Below are 21,819 nucleotides of genomic sequence, written 5' to 3' on the forward strand. Positions count from 1 at the left end.
AAGTACATAGGGAAATCCCTTGGAAATTTTTAAGGATGGGAGCCAAACAACAGAATAAACATTTTATAAAGATACACTGATGCTGCCGGAAAATGGATTATGAAGTGGACAAGAGTGGAAATAGGAAACATATCTGGGGCTATTAAGTTGTCCAGGTGGACTTGGATCTTGGACTGAGATGATGGCAACATAACAGGGAAAGATCCTATCTGGACTCTGTCTAGTGCAACCTGCTCCTTGGAGGTGCTCAGCCTCTTAGCCATTTCAGAGGAACTGGTCCCCATCCCTGTCACCATGGCAGCAGGGCTTCTTAGCTTAGATTGGTTGCTGAGCCACATCATTAGCTCTGTGACTGACCCATGATGGGAACTGGTTGCCATGGTTTTGTCAAATATGCAAACTAGGAACTGCCATTCTTCTCTAGGCTCAGGGGACCTGATCAGTCCCTAAGGCATCTAATGGAAAAATCCTGGGGAGGAGGTGGGATTAGAGACAGCGGGTTAGGGAAGGGCCTGAGTCACTTGTTTCAGGAGTTATTCAGATCAAGACTGTTATTGAAATTTGTTCTGAATTTGGTGAGGGAGACCAAAGAGAAGGAGTAGTAACTCCTGCTTGGTATATTAATTGAAAACCCCTTGTTTCTTCCCATCTTAGGATTTCTTTGCTAACACACCTCTGAGTCACAACTTTATTGCTGTTTAAAACTGAATTGGAAGGTTCCCATCCTTCATACTTTCCCTGATGCTCTTGAGGAGGCAATCGCAGGTCAACCCAAGTATGGATTATTGAAGTTGGTTTTCAAGCCAACTCTTTTCACAGATTTGTCTGGAGGCAGGATGAGTGGGCTTTGGGTGACCATAGCCTCCAAAGTAAGAGGGGCAGGTGCAAAACATAGGAAAGATGGGAATGAGGTACAAAGAGCAGTCTCCGATTGCCTAAATCCCTGGTTTTAGATGCCTTTCTCCTTCCTCTGGTCATTTCTAATGCAGGTGAATGGTACAATGGATTCACATCTGGAATGACAGCCAGACCACTACCTTCTTCAAATGCATCTTAACTGCTCTTCATTCCCTGCCGCAGTCTGGCTGGGCACAAATCACGAGCCACTGAAGCAGGAACAAACTATTTCTGAACTCCACCAGCACACTCCACACACGCTCCCCGGGAACTCTCCCGAATGCCACCCACACGGCTCCTCCAGGAACCACCAACAGGAAATCCCTCCTCAGGCACTTCCCCAACCAGTGGGAACTCTCTGGGAATCCCCGTGAGAACTCCAAAGTAGCAGGCTGAGGCGGACAGCAGGGTTCTAATATACACAGCTTAACATAACCATTATCATCTCAATGGCTTGCTGGCGTCACCTCTCAACCACACGGTTCTGGCAAAAATGCCATGCATCATTGGGACTTGGCTATGGCTCTCAGCAATTCCCCTTGTGGAAGAAAATCCTTTCCTCCAGACCCCAAGTCAGGCAGGCCAGGACCCTGTTCTGCCCCTACTAAGGCCCTTGGTACCCACTCAGCTCTAGGATCCCCTACAGGGCGGTCATACCAGCCCCAATCCAAGAATCCACAGAGAATTCTGCAACCACAAGTTATGCACATTTAATATTTGGTACCTTGATCAATTGTCTCTAGAGAAGAAGAGTACACTAAGGAATGAGAGACCAGTGCTCAGTCCAGCCAAACTCCAGCATGTTCCCTGCTTCTGTATTTCTCAAAGCATGGTCGAATTCAGCTCATCTGATCCTAACTAAAGGAAGCACATGGGTGTTTCCAGCCCACCCACTTATAGAATGTGGGGAAATTAAGAGACACTATTTTGGTATACAAATACTGCCAATACATGTCTCTCCCCTGCATTCTTACTAGTAAGGTCATAGCTAAACATAATGTTCAACTAGTCATATTTAATCATACCTGGTTCTCATCAACGATTTGGACCCAGACTGCATACCCTTTTCCCATGATATAGATTCTCTTTTATTCAGCATATCTGTACTTCATTGTACTTGGACATTACAATACATGGTTTCTGCCTCAAGGTAAGTAAAGACCAGTTAGGGAAGAATGACACACATCCCGCACATCATGCAATAGACATTGAACACCTGTGCAGCAGGCCACACAGATGCCCTGCCTCATATCCTGTAGCCTAACAAAAAGTTGGTACATGCTGAACACCTCCTACCTCAAGCCCTGGGAATGCTAGGATAATCCATATAACTGGGCATCAAATGGTCCTCAAATATCTGGTATTTCACAGCACCAGATGCCACGTCCGGCTACGGGAGCCGAGTCCCGGTGAGGGACGGCGAGGTTAAGAAATACACAGGACACCAAGGTTCTTCATCCAGGAGGAAGCGTGCGCTTTTTTTTTTTTTTTTTTGCCAAATTTGTTCCCCTTATATATCTTTTGAAACAGCTGGGGAAATGACTCAAAAGCGAGGAGGGAAGAGTAATAACTGCGTCCTTGGGTTACCATCATCGTCCCCTATCAGGAGGCTCCAAACAGGTCAAGAAGTTCCCAAAGAGGCACATATATCTGAGGCAGATAAACAGGAAACCGCAAACCTGCCTCACGACCCTGTGAGCTGGCCACTTTGACATGCAGAACAAGGAACTGGGGGCTGGGCCCCGGGGGCCAGGGTGGGCCTGCTACCAGCAACCAGAGGCAACACCTAACATGTTAGATTGCCAGCCAGGTTTCACTGAGGTTTCTTCTTCCTGCCCAGGAGGGTTTAAGTCACCCTAAAATTTAAAATCTCAAATAATTAGTGAATAACAAAACACAAATACTCAGAAATATATTTACAAAAGGCAAAGCTCCTGATAGATCTTGTTCACATGGGTTCTGGAACTAGACAAAGACAAAATGGCTCCAGTAGTTTATTTGAAGGGGTACGTCAAAGTTAGGGATAAAGTTTCAAGGGTAGAGGGCTGGGGATGTGGCTCAAGCGGTAGCACACTCGCCTGGCACACGTGCAGCCTGGATTCGATCCTCAGCACCACATACAAACAAAGATGTTGTGTCCGCCGAAAACTAAAAAATAAATATTAAAAAAAAAATTTAAAAAAAAGTTTCAAGGGTAGAGTCTTGCTTGGTGATGTCTTACAGTCAGTAGGTTGATTGACATCTTGGCAGGTGACACCCATCTCGGGTGCTATGTAGGCTGTGGCAGAGTGGGATAGAGATTCACATTATCCCTGGGCAAATAACCAGAGGAAAGGTCCATTGGTCATTCCCAGATATCAGATGTCTCTGTCCATGAGGCTTCCATACATGGTGACCCACATGCAACCCATGGACAACTCCTGACAGTTAAGGACTAAGTTAGTGGATAAATATCCTTCTCTTGGTGAGATAAGGCAAGTTTTACATGGATCCTCAAAGGTCCCAGCAAGATTGATTCCCAATGACCCACAGCAGTGACCTGCTCACCAACATTCTGCTTATTGGCTTTTCTCCTTCTTTTCTCTCACTGTCCCCTCCCTCCACTTGTACTTTCAAGGATAATCTAATACCTAGACCACCTGTACTGAATCCTTGCCTCAAGTTTCCTCTTAGATAAATCCAATGAAAACAAATGGTTTTCTATACTATTATGGTTTGGATGTCAGGTATCCCCCAAAAGCTCATGTAAGGGATAGTGCATGAAGGCTTAGAGGAGAAATGATTAGGTTGTAAGAACCTTAATCCAATCAGTGAATCAATCCCCTGGCAGGGATTAACTGAGTAGTAACTGAAGGCTGGTAGGGTGTCTTTCTGTATTGTGATGAATCAGAAGTCTTGACTATAGTGACTCCATTTTGTTAAGTAACTCCATTTTGCGAAAGAGCCATGCCAACTAGAAAGGTCATGACTGGGGCAAGTTGTTTTTTCCTTTTGTTGTGGAAACCCTCAAAAACTTGGAACTATCTATCTGGGCTTCTCTTTCTGTAACTGGAGTAACTGGGCTTATTGTGATTGGCTAAGCCTCCTGCCACTTGACTTCAATCTCCCGCTTCTTTGACTTGGCTTGCTTGCATTGGCTAAAACCCCAATCGTCCCTTTTGTGGTTTTTGACTTAAATATGAGGCTAAACTGAAGGGTGCATGCCACTCTGACCATCTTGCTTTTAGAGAGTAGAGTGTCTGCTGCTGGCCAGCAATAAAGGCTTAATTGGAATGGCAATGTGTGGTCTGAGAATTATTTGAGGGTCTCGGTATTGGTATAACAGTATATATTTTGTATCTGGTGAGTGGGGTCTCTCTCTCTCTGCTTTCTGATCATCATGTGAGCTGCCTCCGTCCACCACACTCTACCATCACTATGTCCTGCCTCACCTTGAGCCCCAAGGAATGGAGCCTCCTGTCTATGGACTGAGACCTCTGAAACTGTGAGCCCCCAAATAAACTTTTCCTCCTCTACATTTGTGCTGTGTTTTCATCACAGTGATGAAACAGTTGACAAAACACTTCCCAACTCATTATATGAAGCCATAATTGCCTGGATACCAAATCAGGAGAAGACACCTCAAGGAAAGGAAACTGAAGACCAACCAACATCCCTTATGAGTGTGGGTGTAAAAACACAAAAATGGCTTTCTGCTTCATCAATTTTTCTCTTTTTTCTGTTTTTGTTTGTTTTATTTTTGGTTCTGAGGATTCAATCCAAGGGTGCTTTACCACTGAGCTTCATCTCCACCCTTTTTTTTTTTTTAAATTTTGAGACAAAGTGTTTAGGCCCTCACTAAATTGCTGAGACTGGCCTTGAACTTGTGATCCTCTTGTATCAGCTTCCCAAGCTGCTGGGATTACAGGCATACACCACTGCACCTGGCTCTTTTTCTGTTTTCAATTATATTGATTATGATTTTGGTCTTTAGTTCTTTCCTCTGATGACTTTTCCAATGAAGGTATTTCATGTCCTACACTCCACTCTAAGCATTCCTTCAGCTGCTTCAACTGCATTGCACAAGTTTAGATATGTTATACTTTCATTTTTGTACAGTTCAAAATATTTTCTAATTTCACTTATAACTTCCCTTTTGACCCATGAGTATTTAGAACATTTTTTTAGTCGCCAAGTGTTTGGAGACTTCATTGTTACTGATTTTTAGTTTAGTTATATTGTGGTTGTAGAACACTCTGCGTAATTTCAATTATTTTAAATTTTACTAAGGTTTTTTTAATATCCAGGCTACCGGTAATGTCCCATCTTATACTTGAGGAAAATGTGTGTTCTGATGTTTAGGGGGTGGAGTGTTCTATAAATACCAATTCGAATCAATTGTGCAATGGTGTGATTCAGTTCTTGTACATATTGCTACTTTTTTTTTTTTTTTTTTAAGAGAGACAGAGAGAGACATGGCGGACACACATTTGTTTGTATGTGGTGCTGAGGATCGAACCTGGGCCGCACGCATGCCAGGCGAGCGCGCTGCCACTTGAGCCACATCCCCAGCCCCATATTGCTACTTTTATACTTACTTGTTCGTTTGATTTCTGAGAGAAGAGTGTTGAGGTATCCAAATATAGTTGTGGACCTGTCTATTTCTCCTTTCAATACTGTTTTTGTTTTTGTTTTGCATCATATATTTTGAAGCTCTGTTATTAAACATATTGAAAGCCATATGCATTCTTGATGAATTGACCCTTTTATCATTAGGCAATATTCCTCTTTATCCTTGGTAATTTTCTTTCTGCTAAAAGTCAGTTCATCTAGTATTAATATAACCACTTCAGTTTTCTTTGTGTTAGCATGACCCATCTTTCTCCATTTATATTATTATATTTGAAGTGAACCTTTTATAGACAATACATTGTTGGGTTATTATTTATTCATTATTTTGTTATACTGGGGATTGAACCCAGAAGTATTCTACCACTGAGCTATACCCCTAACCCTTTTTATTTTATTTTGAGATAAGGTCTCTCTAGGTTGCCCAGCCTGGCCTTGAACTTGCGCTGCTCCTGCCTCTCAGTCTTCTGAGTATCTGGGATTACAGGTGTGCACCACCACACCTGGCCATTCTGTCCATCCCTGTCTTTTAATTGATGTATTTAGGCCATGTACAATTATCAATATGTTTGGATTTACATCTATTGTATTATTTATTTTCTTTCTCTTTCTTTCTTTCTTTCCTTCTTTCTTTTTTTTAATTGAGACAGGGTCTTTCTGAATTGCACAGGCTATCCTTGAACTCAAAATCCTCCTGCCTCAATCTCCTGGGTAGCTGGAATTATAGGCATGCACCACTGCACTTGGCTCTCTTTGAAATAGAATGAACAATTACAGGGCTGTGGGTGTAGCTCAATGGTACAGTACTTGACCAGTATGTGTAAGGCCCTGGGTTCAATCCCTAGTGCTGCAAAAACAAATAAAAGCAATTACAAATATAGGCTGAAAGAAAACAAAGGAATTATTGAAATACCACAGGGACATTCTAAAACAGCATTTGCAGACAAGTTCATGTTGCTCAACATTGGCAGGCAGAAGGAATAGGGGGAAAGTAAATAAAAGTGAAGCTATCACAGAAAAGCCAACATCATATCAGCTAGGTTTTGTGAGAGATTATACATCATATATTAGTGACCTCACCAATAATGATTCCCATTTGGGATTGACATTTCAAAAACTGTAAGTTTTATACACACACACACACACACACATCTTTGTGTGTACATATGCTGCCTGTTCTTTAATTTCTAAAACATACCTTTGCAAACATTGATTGAAATATAAATAAACATTCTTTTATGAAAGGCAAGAATATCTACATTATCTCAACTTATACAAAAAAAAAAAAAAAAAAAAAGAGGTCCAAAATAGCATTAAGGGACTTCCTTAGTTAAAACTATAAAACTAAGTGTGTGTGTGTGTGTGTGTGTGTGTGTAAATCCTTTCACTCCCAATTCTTTTGGCTAAATTTTAAACAGATAATATCTGCTCTTATATTTCTCACTGATATTAAAGGCATCCATACCCGTCACTCAAACCAAAGCTCCTTCTCCTTTATCAGTCCCCCACTTCTAATTATCAAGTGTTAACAAAACATCCTCCATTTCTCTGGAACAGATCTCTGCATTAGTTTCCTTTTGCAAGTATGTCTGGTATATGAGATTTTAATTGCGCTTTCACAGTTTTCTCTTCTTCAGTCAGTGGTGACAGCTCCAGGTCTGTTTGCTTTTGTATTTTTTGTATCATGGTCATAGTGTTATTCTAAGTAGCATAAATGTAGCTCTTAGTCTCTTTCCACTCAACAGCAACTGGTTTAAGCGTGCATATAAAGTTTGATATTTTGAGGCTTTATTGCTGACAATTCCTTTAAGACTATAACTGGATTTTTCTGGCATGCTGAATCAGGATTATTAGTCTTGATTTCATATCCCAGCCTGTTCTGAATGTAATCCTAATCAAAGTCAGCTTTCTGGATTATCAGTTTGAGCTTATCCATCTCCACCTCCAGAATAGTTCTATTGTGGTTTTTACTACATCTTTGTAGTAAAAAGATCTTTTTCAGTGGTTGCTCTAGGGTTTATAAATATACACACTTAATTTTTTTTTTTGTACAGGGAATCAAACCCAAGTTCTCACTAAGTTGCCTAGGGCCTTGCTAAATTGCTAAGGCTGGCTTTGAACTTGAGTTTCTGGGATTACAGGAGTGTGCCACCACACCCAGCCACATCTAACTTTTTACAGTCTACTTATAATCACTATTTTATCATTTGAAGTGAAATGCAGAAATCTTACCGGCATACAGTTCTCTTCTACTCCCTCCATTAATGTTGCAGTTGTCAATTAGAATAAATTACATCTACATGCATTGAAAACTCTGTCAGATAGTGTTATAATTTTTGCTTTCAACCAACCATATTTCAAATAACCCAGAAAGGGAAAAATACCTGTAATATTTATTCAGATACTGACCAATTCTGTTGGTCTTCCTTCATTCCTAATGTTTCTGCAAGCAATGAATTACCTTAGTTTTTATTTACCTGAGAACATTTTTATTTCACCTTCATTCCTAAAAAAATATATATATATATATATATATATATATATATATATATATATATTTTTTTTTTTTTTTTTTTCTGTATATAGAATCCTGGGTTGACAGCTTCTTTCTTTCATCCCTTTAAAAATGTCATCCCACTTCCTTCTGGTCCTCATGACTTAAAAAGAAAAATCCAGTCATTCAAACTACTGTTCTCTCTGAGTGCTGTGGCTCACACCTGTAATCCCTGCAGCTGTGGCAGGAAGATTGTTAGTTCAATGCCAGCTTCAGCAACTTATCAAGGTCCTAAGCAGCTCAGCAGGATCCTCTCTCTAAATAAAATATAAGAAAAGGCTGGGGATGTGGTTCAGTGGTTAAGTGCCCCTGGGTTCAATCCCTGATATCAAAAACAAAACAAAACAAATCACTGTTCTCCTCTAAGCAATGTGTTGTTTGAGATTTTGATTATGATAATCAAATCTTCTTTTGGTTCTAGGGATCAAACCTAGGGGTGCTTCACCACTGAGCTACATCCCCAGTCATTTTTATTTTCATTTTAAGACAGGGTTTCACTAAGTTGCTGAAGCTGACCTCAAACTTGTGATCTTCCTGTCTTAGCCTCCCCAGTAACTGAGATTATGGGCATGTGCCACCACACCTGGCTGATGGAATCATTTCTATTGATCCATCACCACCAAGTGAATTGACTATTCTATTGTTCCAATTCTGTTTTTGAGCTCATTCACTGACTTTAAAAAAAAAAAAAAAAAAAAAAAAAAAAAACCTTTATTTTATTTATTTTTATGCGGTGCTGAGGATGGAACCCAGTGCCTCACATATGGGAGACAAGTGCTCTACTGCTGAGCTATAACCCTAGCCCCCATCCATTTTACCTTTTATTTTAGTTGTATTTTTTTTAGTTCTCAAATGGGCACATTAAAGGATCAAAAAGAATATCCAGTGATAGGCAGTAGGATTGGAGAAATAATCTCAAAACTGACCATACAGGGCTTTCCAGATAATAGTAAAGGGTCTAGAGCTTATGCAATGTGCGGAAGAAAATCACTGGGGATTTTACGGAAGGGAATAGAATATCTCATATAATTTTAAAAGCTACCATAACAATGTTGGAGAACATATGATATGGATGAGAATGGAATGGCTGGACCTGTTAGGAAGAATTGTATTGGTGTAAGGAACACTGAGGTGGCTTGAACTTGGCAACAGCAGTCCAGCTGAGCACCTCCAGTGGGCCATGCGCTGTGCCAGAGCAGCCTGAGCCTCAGGGGACTCTAGATTCTCATATGTTAAACAAAACAAAACAAAAAAAAAAACACCTGCTTCTGAATCCTGTCACCATGGCAGCTGTGCTTCTTCTGCCTGAATTGGCAGTAGGGGTGACATCATTAGCATTAAATGACTGATTCCCACAATGAAAACTGGTTACCATGGTGCTACTAAGCATGAAAACAAGAATCTGCCATTCTTCTCCAGGCTCAGGGTCCTTGACTAGCTCTATACCTAAGGGAAAATTGGGAATTGGGGCTGTTGGTGTGGGGGTGGGGCAGGGGAATCAGCACGTGGGAGCCAAGGGGAGGCCAGCTGTCAGGTAATTGCTGAGTCACTGTGCCTCAAGATCTGCCATAACCAAGACCACAGTTACAGCCTGCTCTATACTGTGGAGGGGGAAACCCAGCATGTAAACACACAAATTCCAAACATCATTTTCCTTTCATGTGAGAGCTTCTCTGAACTCTTTCCTCTAAGTAAAACTAACAGATCAAGGCCTCCCTGTCTTTGCCCTATTCCTCAGGGGATAATTCTAGGAAAAACTGCTATTGGATTTTTCGTGGAAACTCTTTGAACCTATCTGGAAGCAAAAGAGTGGGCCTCAGCCAGAGCCTCTGAAGTAAAATGTGTTAAGGCCAGTACAGATACAGAGGGGACATTTGAGGAGGGGAAAAGGAATAGCACGTTTCCTTGGTACAAATGGAATCTAGGCGCCTGGGGCTGTAGGTTTTCCCCAAATTGTAATTCCCAAATTTCTAGGAAATCTGCAAATCTTCACTCAAAAATCTTGTATTTCTGTAAATTTGCTCACTTATGAAAATAACCTTGTGCAATGTACTAACACATGTATTTTTTAGTAAGTTAAGCAAAGGGAGATGCACAATTTTAAGACACCTATAATATAGGTTCCATTCCAAATGTTATCTATTGATAAGATAATGAGACAACATCAACCTAAGGATCCTGAGAACAGGCAGAGCACCATAAACTATGTTATGATTGCCAGACTAATGTCATTCCACACATCTTCCCATGGGGGTCTTTTATCCTGTGGGAAGAAATTTCCTCCCTGTGGACCCCAAGTTCAATAGAACCTCCTTGTCTTCTGAGGGTATTGCCCTCAGCACTGGAATCCCCATGCAATAAGTGGCAAGAGTGAAGTACAGTGTCAATGCTTGTGCACATATTTTGATAGGTTTTCTTCTGGCAGACTGAAAGCTTAGAAGGGAGAGAGGAACATACCTACTGTGCTTATCTCACCTGAAGGCCAACAGGAGCTTTATACTTCTCAAAGTAGGTTCATACTCACTCCTAGGTCTCAATTTTTTCCATAAACTAATTAGAAATAATGTGTCCATCTCTAGCAATCAGGAAATACAGATCAAAATACTAACATTTCATCTGACTCTGGTCAAAATGGCAATTATCAAGAACACAAATAATAATAAATTTTGGCAAGGTTGTGGAGTAAAATCAACAGCCATCCATTGTTAGTGGGACTGCAAATTAGTAAGCCACTCTGGAAGGCAGTATGGAGATGCCTCAAAAAAACTAGAAATGGAACCCCCATATGGCCCAGCTACCCCACTGTTAAAGTCTGTAAACAAGTCAGATTGGCACCTGTTATTTTGCCAGAGAAATGTTAGAGTCTGTAAACAAGTCGGCATGGTGACTGGCAAAATGCCAGAGGGAGTGGTTTGTGAAGTAACAAAAGCGAGCCATTAAGTGTGGAGATTCCTTATTGGTTGACTGCTGTATCTATTTTATGCTAATTAGATAGGCTGTGTAAAATGTATAAATACCGCTCCTGTCCTACAATAAACGGCTCCCATTCCTGCTGTATCAACGGACACAAGTCATTCGTCACCCCCCGGATATTTTGCTGCAGCTGGACTGCGGCACCTCACTCCTTGGTATTTATCAAAAAAATAAAAATAAAAATAAAATCAGCATACCTTAGTGATATAGCCACTTTGATGTTTATAGTAGCACAATTCACAATAGCCAAATTATGGAATCAGCCCAGCTGTCCATCAATAGATGAATGGATCAAAAAAATGTGGTATATATACACAATGGAGTTTTACTCAGCCATAAAGAAGAATGAAATAATGGCATTTTCTAGTAAATGGATGGAAATGGAGACCATAATGGTAAGTGAAAGAAACCAGACTCAGAAAATCAAGGGTTGATCGAGTTGCAGTTGAGCCTATAATCCCAGTGACAGGAAGCTGAGGCAGGAGGATTGCAAATGCAAAGCCAGCCTCAGCAATTTAGCAAGGACCTGTGCAATCAATTTAGGGAGACTCTGTCTCAACAAATAAAATAGGCTGGGGATATGGCTTAGTGGCTAAGTGCCACTGGGTTCAATGCCTGGTACCAAAAAGAAAAGAAAAATAAAAAAGAAAGTCAAGGATTGACTATTTTCTCTCATATGTGGGAGCTAGAGCAAAAGAAGGGAAAGAAAACAGGGTGTTGAGGAATTGAATATAATAAGTATATACGGAAGGTAGGTGGAGTAGAATAAATAGATCAAGAGTGAGGAAGAGGGGCTGGGGATGTAGCTCAAGCGGTAGCGCGCTTGCCTGGCATGCGTGCAGCCCGGGTTCAATCCTCAGCACCACATACAAACAAAGATGTTGTGTCTGCCGAAAACTAAAAAATAAATATTAAAAAGATTTAAAAAAAAAAAAGAGTGAGGAAGAAAGGACTGGAAAGGGGAGGAAATATGGAATGAATTTAGCAAATCACATTTTGTACATATAAAAAATGTGCTAAAGGGAATTTCCCCTTTATGTATATAGAAAGTACCTATCAAAAATCAATGAATAGGGCTGGGGCTAGGGCTCAGTGGTAGAATGCTTGCCTAGCATGTGTGAGGCACTGGGTTAGTTCCTCAGCACCACATAAAAAATAAATAAATAGAATAAAAAGTTATTTTAAAAAATCAATAAATAAACAAGTGAAAGGATGATATGTAGAGGAAGGAGAATATGAAAAGGGAACTGTAAAATGAATCAGACATAACTTTCCTACGTTCATATATGCATACATGGCCATGCAACGCCACATCACGTACGATATGTTAAAATAATTCTACTGTCATGTATATCTAAAAAGGACAAATTAAAAAAATTTTAAAATACATGGGGATGGAGGAGGTGAAGGAAAGTGGGGATAATGGGGATAGAAATCAAATTCCATGCAGGTGTGATTTTGCCAAAGTGAACCCAACTACTATGTATAACTATAATGCTCTAATAAAAAATAAAAATAATATGTCTAGCACATAATCACTGATAACCAGATAAATTTCCAGTTTGTGGCAGGGCAAAACAGCTGTGTCTTGAATATATACTTCAGACCAAATATAAAAATAAAAATAACTGTATGGAAGCATGGAGACCAACCAAAAGCAAGAAAAATGAGAGAGTCTATAATTCTTGAAAAAGGGAAGCCTCACCAGGTGAAGCCCATATTTGACAGGACTGCTCTCTAAAGATACTTCACAGTTCACACTGTAGTACACAGAGAAAGTGTACTTCAGAAGTGACATTTTACTGGCTGAGAAGCAGAGTTGGGTGTACAAAAATGTCACAGTACCTGGAATGAGGTCGAAATTTGGGAAAATGATTGATCTACAGAGAGGGATTCCAAAATTTACTTACAAATTCTCCTCAAATCCTTATCAATCTTCTAAATGGCACATATACAGGGTGAGATTTCAAAGAATCTAATACGAAAGCCAGAAGAGGGATTTTTGTCAGCTGCCACAGTACTAGGGAGACCAAGTCTGGAGTTCAGAACCCATAAAATTAGAGGGCATTGGTAAACACCTTGGGGTTTCCTGTAGAATTCTGAAAGGACCACACCTAAGGTGAAATTACCATATCCCAGGACTGAAGATATGGCTGAGGATTAAAAGCAGAACTGAAATACTCCTGTTCTGACCAGCTGTGGGATCAAGGCTTTCTACAAAAATTTATTGCCAGAACAAACAACCCTTTTTAAAGATAGATAATGTAACTCAGAGCGTTAACAATGTCAACCTAAAAGGTCCAGAGTACAACAAAAAATTATATTGAAATGCCAGTCCAGGGTTTAGAAAGCTCACACCTATCCTACAAATACACATTGGAAGCAAGTGGTCAGTTAGCCAGTTAGTTATTGCAAGACCTCTATAAAACAGTACAGTGGTTTGGACTAGAGAGATGGCAAAAGATGTGGAAAAAAGTGGATGGATGTGCAATATATTTTGCAGGTCGGACCCATATGATTCCTAAAGGTTTTCAGATGGTTGAGGATAAAATAGCGGTCAAGGATAACAAGAATATACTGAATTCATTGAGGGTCTACTGTTCAGTCTCAGTTCATATTTATGACTTACAACAAACGCATGAGGTAGGCACAATTTCCCACCTACATCTTACATGCGATTGTTTTCTCTAACTTTGGACTGGTGCACTGGAAATAAAGGTGGTGGTCCTTGAGATCCAGTTTCTGTTAAAAAAAAAAAAAAAAAAGGAGTGGAGTGGAGAAGGGGAGGTGGGTTGTAGCTTCGTGGTAGAGCGCTTGCCTAGCTAGTGTGAGGCAGGGGGTTCGAGCCTCAGCACCGCATAAAAAAATAAGCAAATAGATAAAGGTATTTTGTCCATCTACAACTTTTTAAACTAATTTTTAAAAATTATAAAAAGGAACGGAACTGGAAATTCCAGAAGGTGCGCGGTGGAGGGAGGTGGTAAGGGGAAGGAGAAATTGGGTAGGCGACTTCCAGGGCAGGGCCCGCTAGCGATTGGCCGAGTTGCACAGGAGGGCTACGCAGATCCCGCGTCTCTAACCGGTGGAAAGCGACAGAGAGCCCCGCACAGTCCCTCTGCCGGCTGTCTCCACTTTCACTAGGACTTAGAACGGGGGAGTGAGCGCGTAGATCCCGAGAGGATGCAGCGCCGGCTGTTGCCTGGGGGACCCGGGGGGCTCCACCTGCTCGTCTGCTTCTTGCTGTTGAACAGCTGTCCAGGGGGCTGCAGCGACATTAGTGGCCACGGTCAGGAGGAGACCTGGGGGGGGGGGTGCGGGCAGGGCCAGAGCAATTCTGAGAAGAGGGTCAGGAGACCTCAAGGTGAGGAAAATAATGTGTTCGGGCTCATGAGAAGAGAGGAATGTATAGAGAGAGCATCGCAGAAAGAGGTGGACTTGGGATGTCTGTAGTGTCTGGACCCAAGGGGAGCGGGCTCAAGGGAAGACTGGGAATTCGGGAGGAGGTCAGGAAGACAAATGGGTGAAAAGGCGGCTACAGGAGAAGCCAGACTCGCTGAGGGGCCGGGATGGCCTGGGTTAGGTACTGGCAAGGGACCAGGAGGGCTGGTCTTCTGGTATGGGGTCCTGGCTCCAGAGAGAAGGCTACGTCGAGAGACGGACCAAGGCTCAGCGCAGGCCCACAGTCTAGTGACTGTGATCCGATTTCCAAAGAGGGAAGGGTGACGACAGGTAAATCCGGAGCGAGGGGAAGGAGAACATCCTTCTTCCTCCCACTCTGCTCTGCGCTGACTCACGCAGTTGGAGAGGGACTGCGCAGACTCGAGAATGCCCAGACCACGTGGGGGAGAGAGCAGCAAACTCCTAGTTTGGCGCCCACTCTTCCTGCCCGATCCTTGGGTTTAGAGATCTACGCACAAGACTGCCAAAGAGCTGTGGGAGGAGGCCTGGTGGCGGATGTGAGGAAGGGTGCTGGGGGAAGGACCGCCAAGCTCAGCTCCGCCTCCACACCAGGCTTCACAGCCTCTCCAGCACCACGGGCAGCGCCAGGCGCTCGCAGGGTCTCAGCGGGGCGTTTCCTGTCACCGCTCTGGATCTCGACCTCAGAGAATCGGCTCCCTTTCCTGAAGCTCTTTTGCTTCACAGTGGAGTTCTGGAGGTTTCACTCCTTCCTGAGGCCAGGAAATTGTTATGAGGACTCCATATGAAGAGGAAGAATTCCCTTTTCTAAGACATGCTTAGAAAGTCTCATGATAATACCATGATAGATTTGTTTTAAAAAGAAAAAAAGTCAGTAGGGCAGGCCTGAAATTACCGGGGACTCAGGAGACTGAGGCAGAGGATCGGAAACTCGAGGCCAGCTTCTGCAACTGAACGAGACCCTATCTTAAAATAAATAGATAGATAGATAGATAGACAGACAGACAGACAGGCTGTGGGTATAGCTCAACGGTAAAGCGCCCCTGGGTTCAATCCCCAGTACACCCACCCTCAGTGGACTTCCTATCCCATCTATCTGTAATAAGAAAGGTGTGTTTGGCATTAGGGGCTGTATTTCTTCAAACCTACCTTTCCCTTATGCCCAGTTCTAGCTTTCAGTTGAAGTATCCATACTCTCAATTCCTATACATACTAATATAGATGGCCCTCTGGGTCTGCGTGTCCTACATGAGGGAGTGCTGCATCTTCTAATTCAACCAATTGTGAGTCAAAAATATTTGGAAAAAATGTGTCTGTGTTGAACATGTACAGGTTTTTTTCTTGTTATTCCCTAAACAATACAGTAAACAATGATTTACATTTTGCTTAATATTATAAGTAATTGAGATGGTTTAAAATATACAGGAGAGTGTTCATAGGTAATATGCAAATACTAAGCCATTTTCTATAAGGGACTTGAACATCTGTGGATTTTGTTGCCGGGGTGGTGGTCCTGGATCCAATTCCCTGAAGATACTGAGGTGATGATACTTTCTCTAAAAATTCCAAGCCTTCCCCCTAACCCTTCTAAAGCTTCCCTAAGAGGGAGCTCACCTTCTTCCAGTACTACACCATCCATCGATTATCCATCCTAGGAGGTAGCTTTCTGAGCCTCTCCTCACCTGAACATCCACAGACTGCTCTTTGCCTATAAGCTTGGTTCCTACGTGGAAGTTACACCAAGGGTGAATGAGGCCCAGGGACTGAAGAACAGGGCAGGTGGTGATGGGGGAAAGGAGAACTGGAAAAAAGAGGACCTGAAGAGGGGAAAGGGCCTGGTTCAGGAATGCCAGTGAAGAGAAACTAGCTACGTCTCTTCCACTGGGATTTGAGCCAAGCTGCTTGCTGATTCCACTATTTTGCCCTTAGATTGTAAGGGCCAAGTAGGAGCAGGACAGCCCTGGCCCCTCCAAGGATTTACTGCTTCAGTCTTCCGGCAGTTACAAGTCATACTCCACCAAATTGTACCTCAAGGTAAGTATAAGCCAAAGAGCCGAGGTTGGGGCCTGGTCAGATATGGGGTAAGCACTGAGGAGCTATCTGACCTGGGGACAGTTTCTCTTTGTCAAATGTCTCTACTTGAAACTGGAGTGGGGATGGATCTAGATGGATGCGCTACTTGCACTTGAACACTCTGGATTGGCCTAGCAGATGCTTCTAGAAGAAACTCCTGAGAGGCCTTAATCAAATTCCTGGGGACTCAACTCCCTGGCACTATCTGAGTTTTTCCTGAGCCAGAACTCGGCCAGAAGCACATGCACATACCTCAGCCTCTATGTAGGAAGCAGGGAAAAGTATCTGACAAATAGAAGAGGGGGATAAAAGGGAGTCCACTGGAGATAGATGCTGACCCTTACTTAGAGCAGAGTTTTGTGAATGGGGAAGAGGAAAGTCAGATAGAAAATCTGCCTTAAGTTCGTATCACTACTGCTAATGCCTACTGTGCTTATCATGTCTCAGAGCAGTGGTTCTCAAAGTGCATCCCAGACCAGCAACACCAGCATCAATAGGGAACTCGTCAGAAATATTAATTCTTGATTTCCATCCCAGACCTACTGAATCAGAAACTCTGAATTTTGAGAACAGGAATCTGAGTTTTAATAAGCCTTGAAAGATACTTTGATGCATCCTAAAGCTTGAGAATTACTGCCTCTGAGTTTTCTAAATACTCTTTACATTCCTAATTTCATTTAATCCTCACGGTAGCATCAAATGAATCAGCAAAGAAACTAATCAGAATTTTAATTGGATATTACATGCCAAGCATTAAGCTAAGCATCTTTAATACACCGTCTTATTTAATTTTCTCCACCCAATGTGATCCCATGTATACTTGAGGGAAACCTCACCATGATCCCTGCCAGTGTTCCAAGTGGCAACTCACTCCATCCTTTCACCCTGCAGGTCTGTTTTGGAAGGATGACACCACCCAGGATGTGATGACCCAAAAGATGAAGCACATCAGCCTACTCCACCCCCAAGATGCATGCATGAAGGATGGAAAGGCAGTTATCCCCACTGAAACCACTGCGATGAGGTATGTGAGGCCTGTGGTTGGCCCTTGCTATCTGGCAGACACAGAGCAGGGAAGGAACAGGTCCTAAAATGGTGAGTAGGAGCTACCAGGAGTACTATGTGGTGACTACTTCAGAAGTCCCTTTGGGGACCATCAGGGAATAATCCCATGATACTGAGCTATGCCTGAAAAAGGGGGTTGGTGGGTTAGCAAGCCTCGGCCCACTGTCATTCTTGCGTCTTCTAGGGGCAAGCAAGAGGAAAAGCTTCAACTCTTATTTCCCAAGGTGAGATTCATGCATCTTCCCAGGAATTATGAATCCCTGACTTTGAACCCATCACTTTCCCCCTGGGATCCTCTAATCCTTTTCTGCCTCCTTTCTGATTCCTGCCTTCTTGCCTATAGAGCCCAGTGTCCAAGTTGAACAGAGATCAGTGCGTTACCTCCAAAGTGGTTCCAAAGGCCCTAAAAGTTTCAAGACAGTGTCTTGCTAAGTTGTTGACAGTCTCACTAAGTTGTTGAGGTCTTGAACTTAACAATCCTCCTGCCCCAGCTGGAATTATAGGTGTAAGCCACCATAACTCACTTGGCCATTGAATTTACAATAGGCATTGAAATCACCAGAGTTCTCAAAATTAGATAAGAGGGTTCTCCTTTTACCATATACTCCTTTGTATTCATCAAGTGATAGCAAAGCTCCTTTGGATAAGTGGGAAACATAGCCCTGAGGCCTCATATTCAGTCCCTGCCTTGCTCTACTCTGTGGCCTGGGCAAGTCACCTGAGTAAGGCTCGGAGATATCTCCTTGTCAAAGATCCTTAGGATCTTTGAACTCTTCAGAATCTATACTGGAAACCACCCATCTAGTATTCCCACCTCTATTTATAGATGAGAAATTGGGGCCCAGGATGGTTATAAGACTTAGTCAAGATTGCATAATGTTCATGGCAGGACCAGGACTGGACCCAGGTCTCATGATTTCCAGTTCTTTCCCCTACATAGGTCCTGCTCTTCCTCTCAAGGACTGTAGCAGAGGTGAGGCTGTGCCAAACATCAGACGCCTCCATATTGCTTTCTTTGGACTAAGACTTAAACTATCAGAAGGTGAAATCCAGAAGAAGATATAAAGGAGAGACATCCCAGGCAGAAATCATTGCAACCACAAATGCCCTAAGACTAGAATACTAAGGTATATCAGAGGAACAGACAGAAAAGTCACTATCATAAGATGAAGTTGGAGAAGAAGGCCCAGAACTGATCACTTGAGGTCTCATGAATCACAGTGAAAGGTTTGGATATTATTCTAAGTACAGTAGGAAGTTAACTGGGGTATTTTAAGGAGAGGAATATTGTAACATTACATATGATTTTAAAAGGCCACTCTAGTGATGTTGGAGAATCAGTGTTGAGAAGAGTAAGAATGAAAATGGAGAGGCCAGCTGACCTGGTCCAGGGAGATGGAGGTATCTTGGACTTGGGTGGTTGCAGTGGATCCAGGCTCCATCCCTCCACTGGCCACACCCTTCATCTAGAGGCCACCTGCATTTCAGCTCTTCATGTTCTCCCAGGAAACCAGCTTCTACTCCTATAAAGTGGCAACTGGGCTTCTTAAACCTGGATTGGTTGCCAGGGCAACATAATCAGAGATAAGTGACAAGGACCTACCTGTGGGGAATTGGTTGCCATGATACTTTCAAGAATGCAAACAAAGTGCTGCCATTCTTCTCCAGCCCCCAACCTGAGGGAGAATCACATCAGGAAGAGGAACTATATGTGGGAGCCAAGGATCAAGCTGTCACTTGCTGGGCTGAGTCATTGCAAAAAATAATTACTTAAATCTTACTTTATTGAAGCATTTGGAAAAGGAGGACATGTGAGAGGGACTAATACTCCAGGTTAATCCCTGTTTCTTCTCTTTCAGGAATACTCTGGGCCACTTCCTACTGCAGGCCACAGCCTTGTTGCTGATTGAGACCTCATATGAAGCTTTCCTTCCTCAGTGCCCTCACCATTGCCCTTCAGAGGGGCAGTTCTTTGATGACCCAAATATCATTAAATTATGTGATTCTTTCTGTGAGCTTGTCTTGAAGGAGAATTGGGGCGGGGGGGTGGGGGTGGAACTGGCCAAAGACTCTCAAGAGAGAGAAGTGGGGGTAAGTCCTTGAGGCTGGTAGAAGGCTGGCTTCTGTCTGGTTTTCCTTCCATTGGTTATTCCTGAAATAGGGAAGGTGGGACACAGCTGGAATGACAGCCTTCCCCACTTACATCCTAGCCGAGATGTGTGGTCCGGTTGTCCAAGTTATGGGGAAATGGGCTCCATATTTGCCACCAGTCATCCTTCCATCCCTCATGCCACACAGGCCTAGACCTGCAGTCTTATGAAGATCTTCACCTCCAGCCCTGACAGAGCTTTCCCATCCATTGTGCCCCCAAGGGTTAACCGAGCAGTGCTGAGATCAAAGTATGTACACATTAACAAGCATTTAATTGCTTGTTTGCTTCTGATAGTTTAACATCTTAAAAAGGAGTGGGAGGACTGGGGATGTAGTCCAGTGGTAGAGCATTTGTCTAGCATGTTCTAGGCCCTAGGTTCAATCCTCAGAATCAATCAATCAATTTTTTCAATAAAAGGGAGTGTAAGCCAGGCATAGAAGTTCATGCCTATAATTCCGGCTACTTGGGAGGCTGAGGCAGAAGGATTATAAATTTGAGGTCAGCCTAGGCAACATAGAAAGACCAAGTCTCAAAAGAGAAAAGGCTGGAGGTATAGCTCAGCAGTAAAGTGCCCCTGTGTTGAATCCCTAGTACCAAAGCAAAATAGAACAGAAAAGGGAGTGGGAAATCTGATGACCCATGCTCAGCCCAACCGAACACGAGAAGGTTCTATTTGCAGAGCTTTATTTTCCTCAAAGCACTTTCATATTCATTGGATACTCATAGATGTAAGCAAACAGGCAGGTATCAAGATTGGACTGCTCTAAGGAATTGGGACATGGCCACACCACATCTCACCCAGTTAAACAATCCAGAGAAATTTACTGACTAGTTCTTGGTAACACAGAGTCTCAGTCATACCGCTGTGCCTACCCTCACTTCAAGGACATAGCTAAACCCAAAACTACTAGACCAGTCATATCCCTTTGTTCCCAGTTCTCATCAAATCAACTAACCGTAGCCACTCATCCGTATTTCCCCCTTACAACTTTCTTTCTCATTCATTCTTGCATTTTGGTAAGCCTATGCTCCACTGTGCCTGATTCTATGAGTGTATTTGGTTCCTGTCCTCATAAAAAGATTGTTAAGAATAGTCAGGAAGGGCCATTTGGTCCTATCAGCCTGGTTCCATACTCTCACCTGGCTATACCCTCCACCACCAGTATGTGCCAGGTTCCCAGAGCCACATAGATGGCCACAGCAAGGACGCAGGACATCACCAACCAGGTGAAGTCCCAGCTGGAAGAAAAAGAAAACCAGAAGTTCCCTGTTTTTTAAGCTGTGTCCTTCAAGAGCCAGGTGGTGGCAGGCACAAACTTTTTCACCAAGGTGAACACTGGTGGTAAAAACTTCATGCACTTGTGGGTGTTCAGGAGTCTCCCCCATGAGAAGAGCCCTTTGACCCTGCTCACCTACAAGACCAACAAGGCCAAGCACAACGAGCTGAACTACTCCTTTCTTTCTTTTTTCTTATTGCTCAAAGAAGCTTCATTGTTTTATTTAGTTTCTGACTCTGGGCTTGTGCTTTCAACACTTTCACAACAATTTTCTGTTCCTCAATAAAGAAAGCACTCTTGATCCTTTCACGGACACATTTAGCACACATGGAACCATCGTAGGCTCTGCTGACATGTTTTTTGTTTGTTTTGTTTGTTTGTTTTAGACAATCCCATAAGGATTTTATGTCTCACAGCATGAACCCCTCAAAGTCTGCCTGGGCACACACCACATGCAGATTTTGGTGCTTTCCCAACTTTCTTTGTATAAAGGTAAACAATTCTATTACCAGGGGTTTGGGACAGCCTGGTTTTGTTAGAGGCTATATAGACACCGACCCCAGAAGAATGAACTGACCTATTTCCAGGGCTCATTCTGAAGAGGGCCCTTTGTCCACATTACAGATCCTTTCAGGTACTCTCTGTTGTCTACAGCATGTGTTTTAACCATGAAAGGAACGCCATCTCTGTGCTGTGCCATCACAGGGAACAGGGACAGTACGGGATTAAGCAGCTCCTGTTACCTGGCGGTTCCAAATTTCACTGTATAGATATTTTTTTTTCTTTACAATTAATGATCTTAA

At 42.7% G+C, this 21,819-nt stretch overlaps 1 protein-coding gene and 1 pseudogene across 1 annotated transcript; one reads left to right on the forward strand and one right to left on the reverse strand.

Annotated features, from left to right (window-relative positions):
• Positions 1–7,071: 7,071 nt before the first annotated feature.
• On the reverse strand, positions 7,072–7,743 carry LOC143407279 (SKA complex subunit 2 pseudogene; annotated as a pseudogene).
• A 6,448-nt stretch (positions 7,744–14,191) lies between these two features.
• Resp18 (regulated endocrine specific protein 18) lies at positions 14,192–19,497 on the forward strand. Its single transcript, XM_076866442.1, has 5 exons — positions 14,192–14,318; positions 16,379–16,483; positions 17,414–17,546; positions 17,933–17,996; positions 19,447–19,497. Exons 1-5 carry the CDS (start codon positions 14,213–14,215, stop codon positions 19,495–19,497), a joined length of 459 nt encoding a protein of 152 aa, XP_076722557.1. The 5' UTR covers positions 14,192–14,212.
• The last annotated feature ends 2,322 nt before the right edge of the window (positions 19,498–21,819 follow it).

Source organism: Callospermophilus lateralis, chromosome 9, assembly GCF_048772815.1.
Source record: "Callospermophilus lateralis isolate mCalLat2 chromosome 9, mCalLat2.hap1, whole genome shotgun sequence".
Lineage (NCBI taxonomy): Eukaryota > Metazoa > Chordata > Mammalia > Rodentia > Sciuridae > Callospermophilus > Callospermophilus lateralis.

Bases quoted from the DNA above. Each gene is read 5' to 3' on its own strand.
- Resp18 (XM_076866442.1), top strand. From the start codon at position 14,213: ATGCAGCGCCGGCTGTTGCCTGGGGGACCCGGGGGGCTCCACCTGCTC. The intron at 14,319-16,378 runs GTCAGGAGGAGA...TTTTGCCCTTAG, and splicing joins CAGCGACATTAGTGGCCACG to ATTGTAAGGGCCAAGTAGGA. The intron at 17,547-17,932 runs GTATGTGAGGCC...TTGCCTATAGAG, and splicing joins ACTGAAACCACTGCGATGAG to CCCAGTGTCCAAGTTGAACA.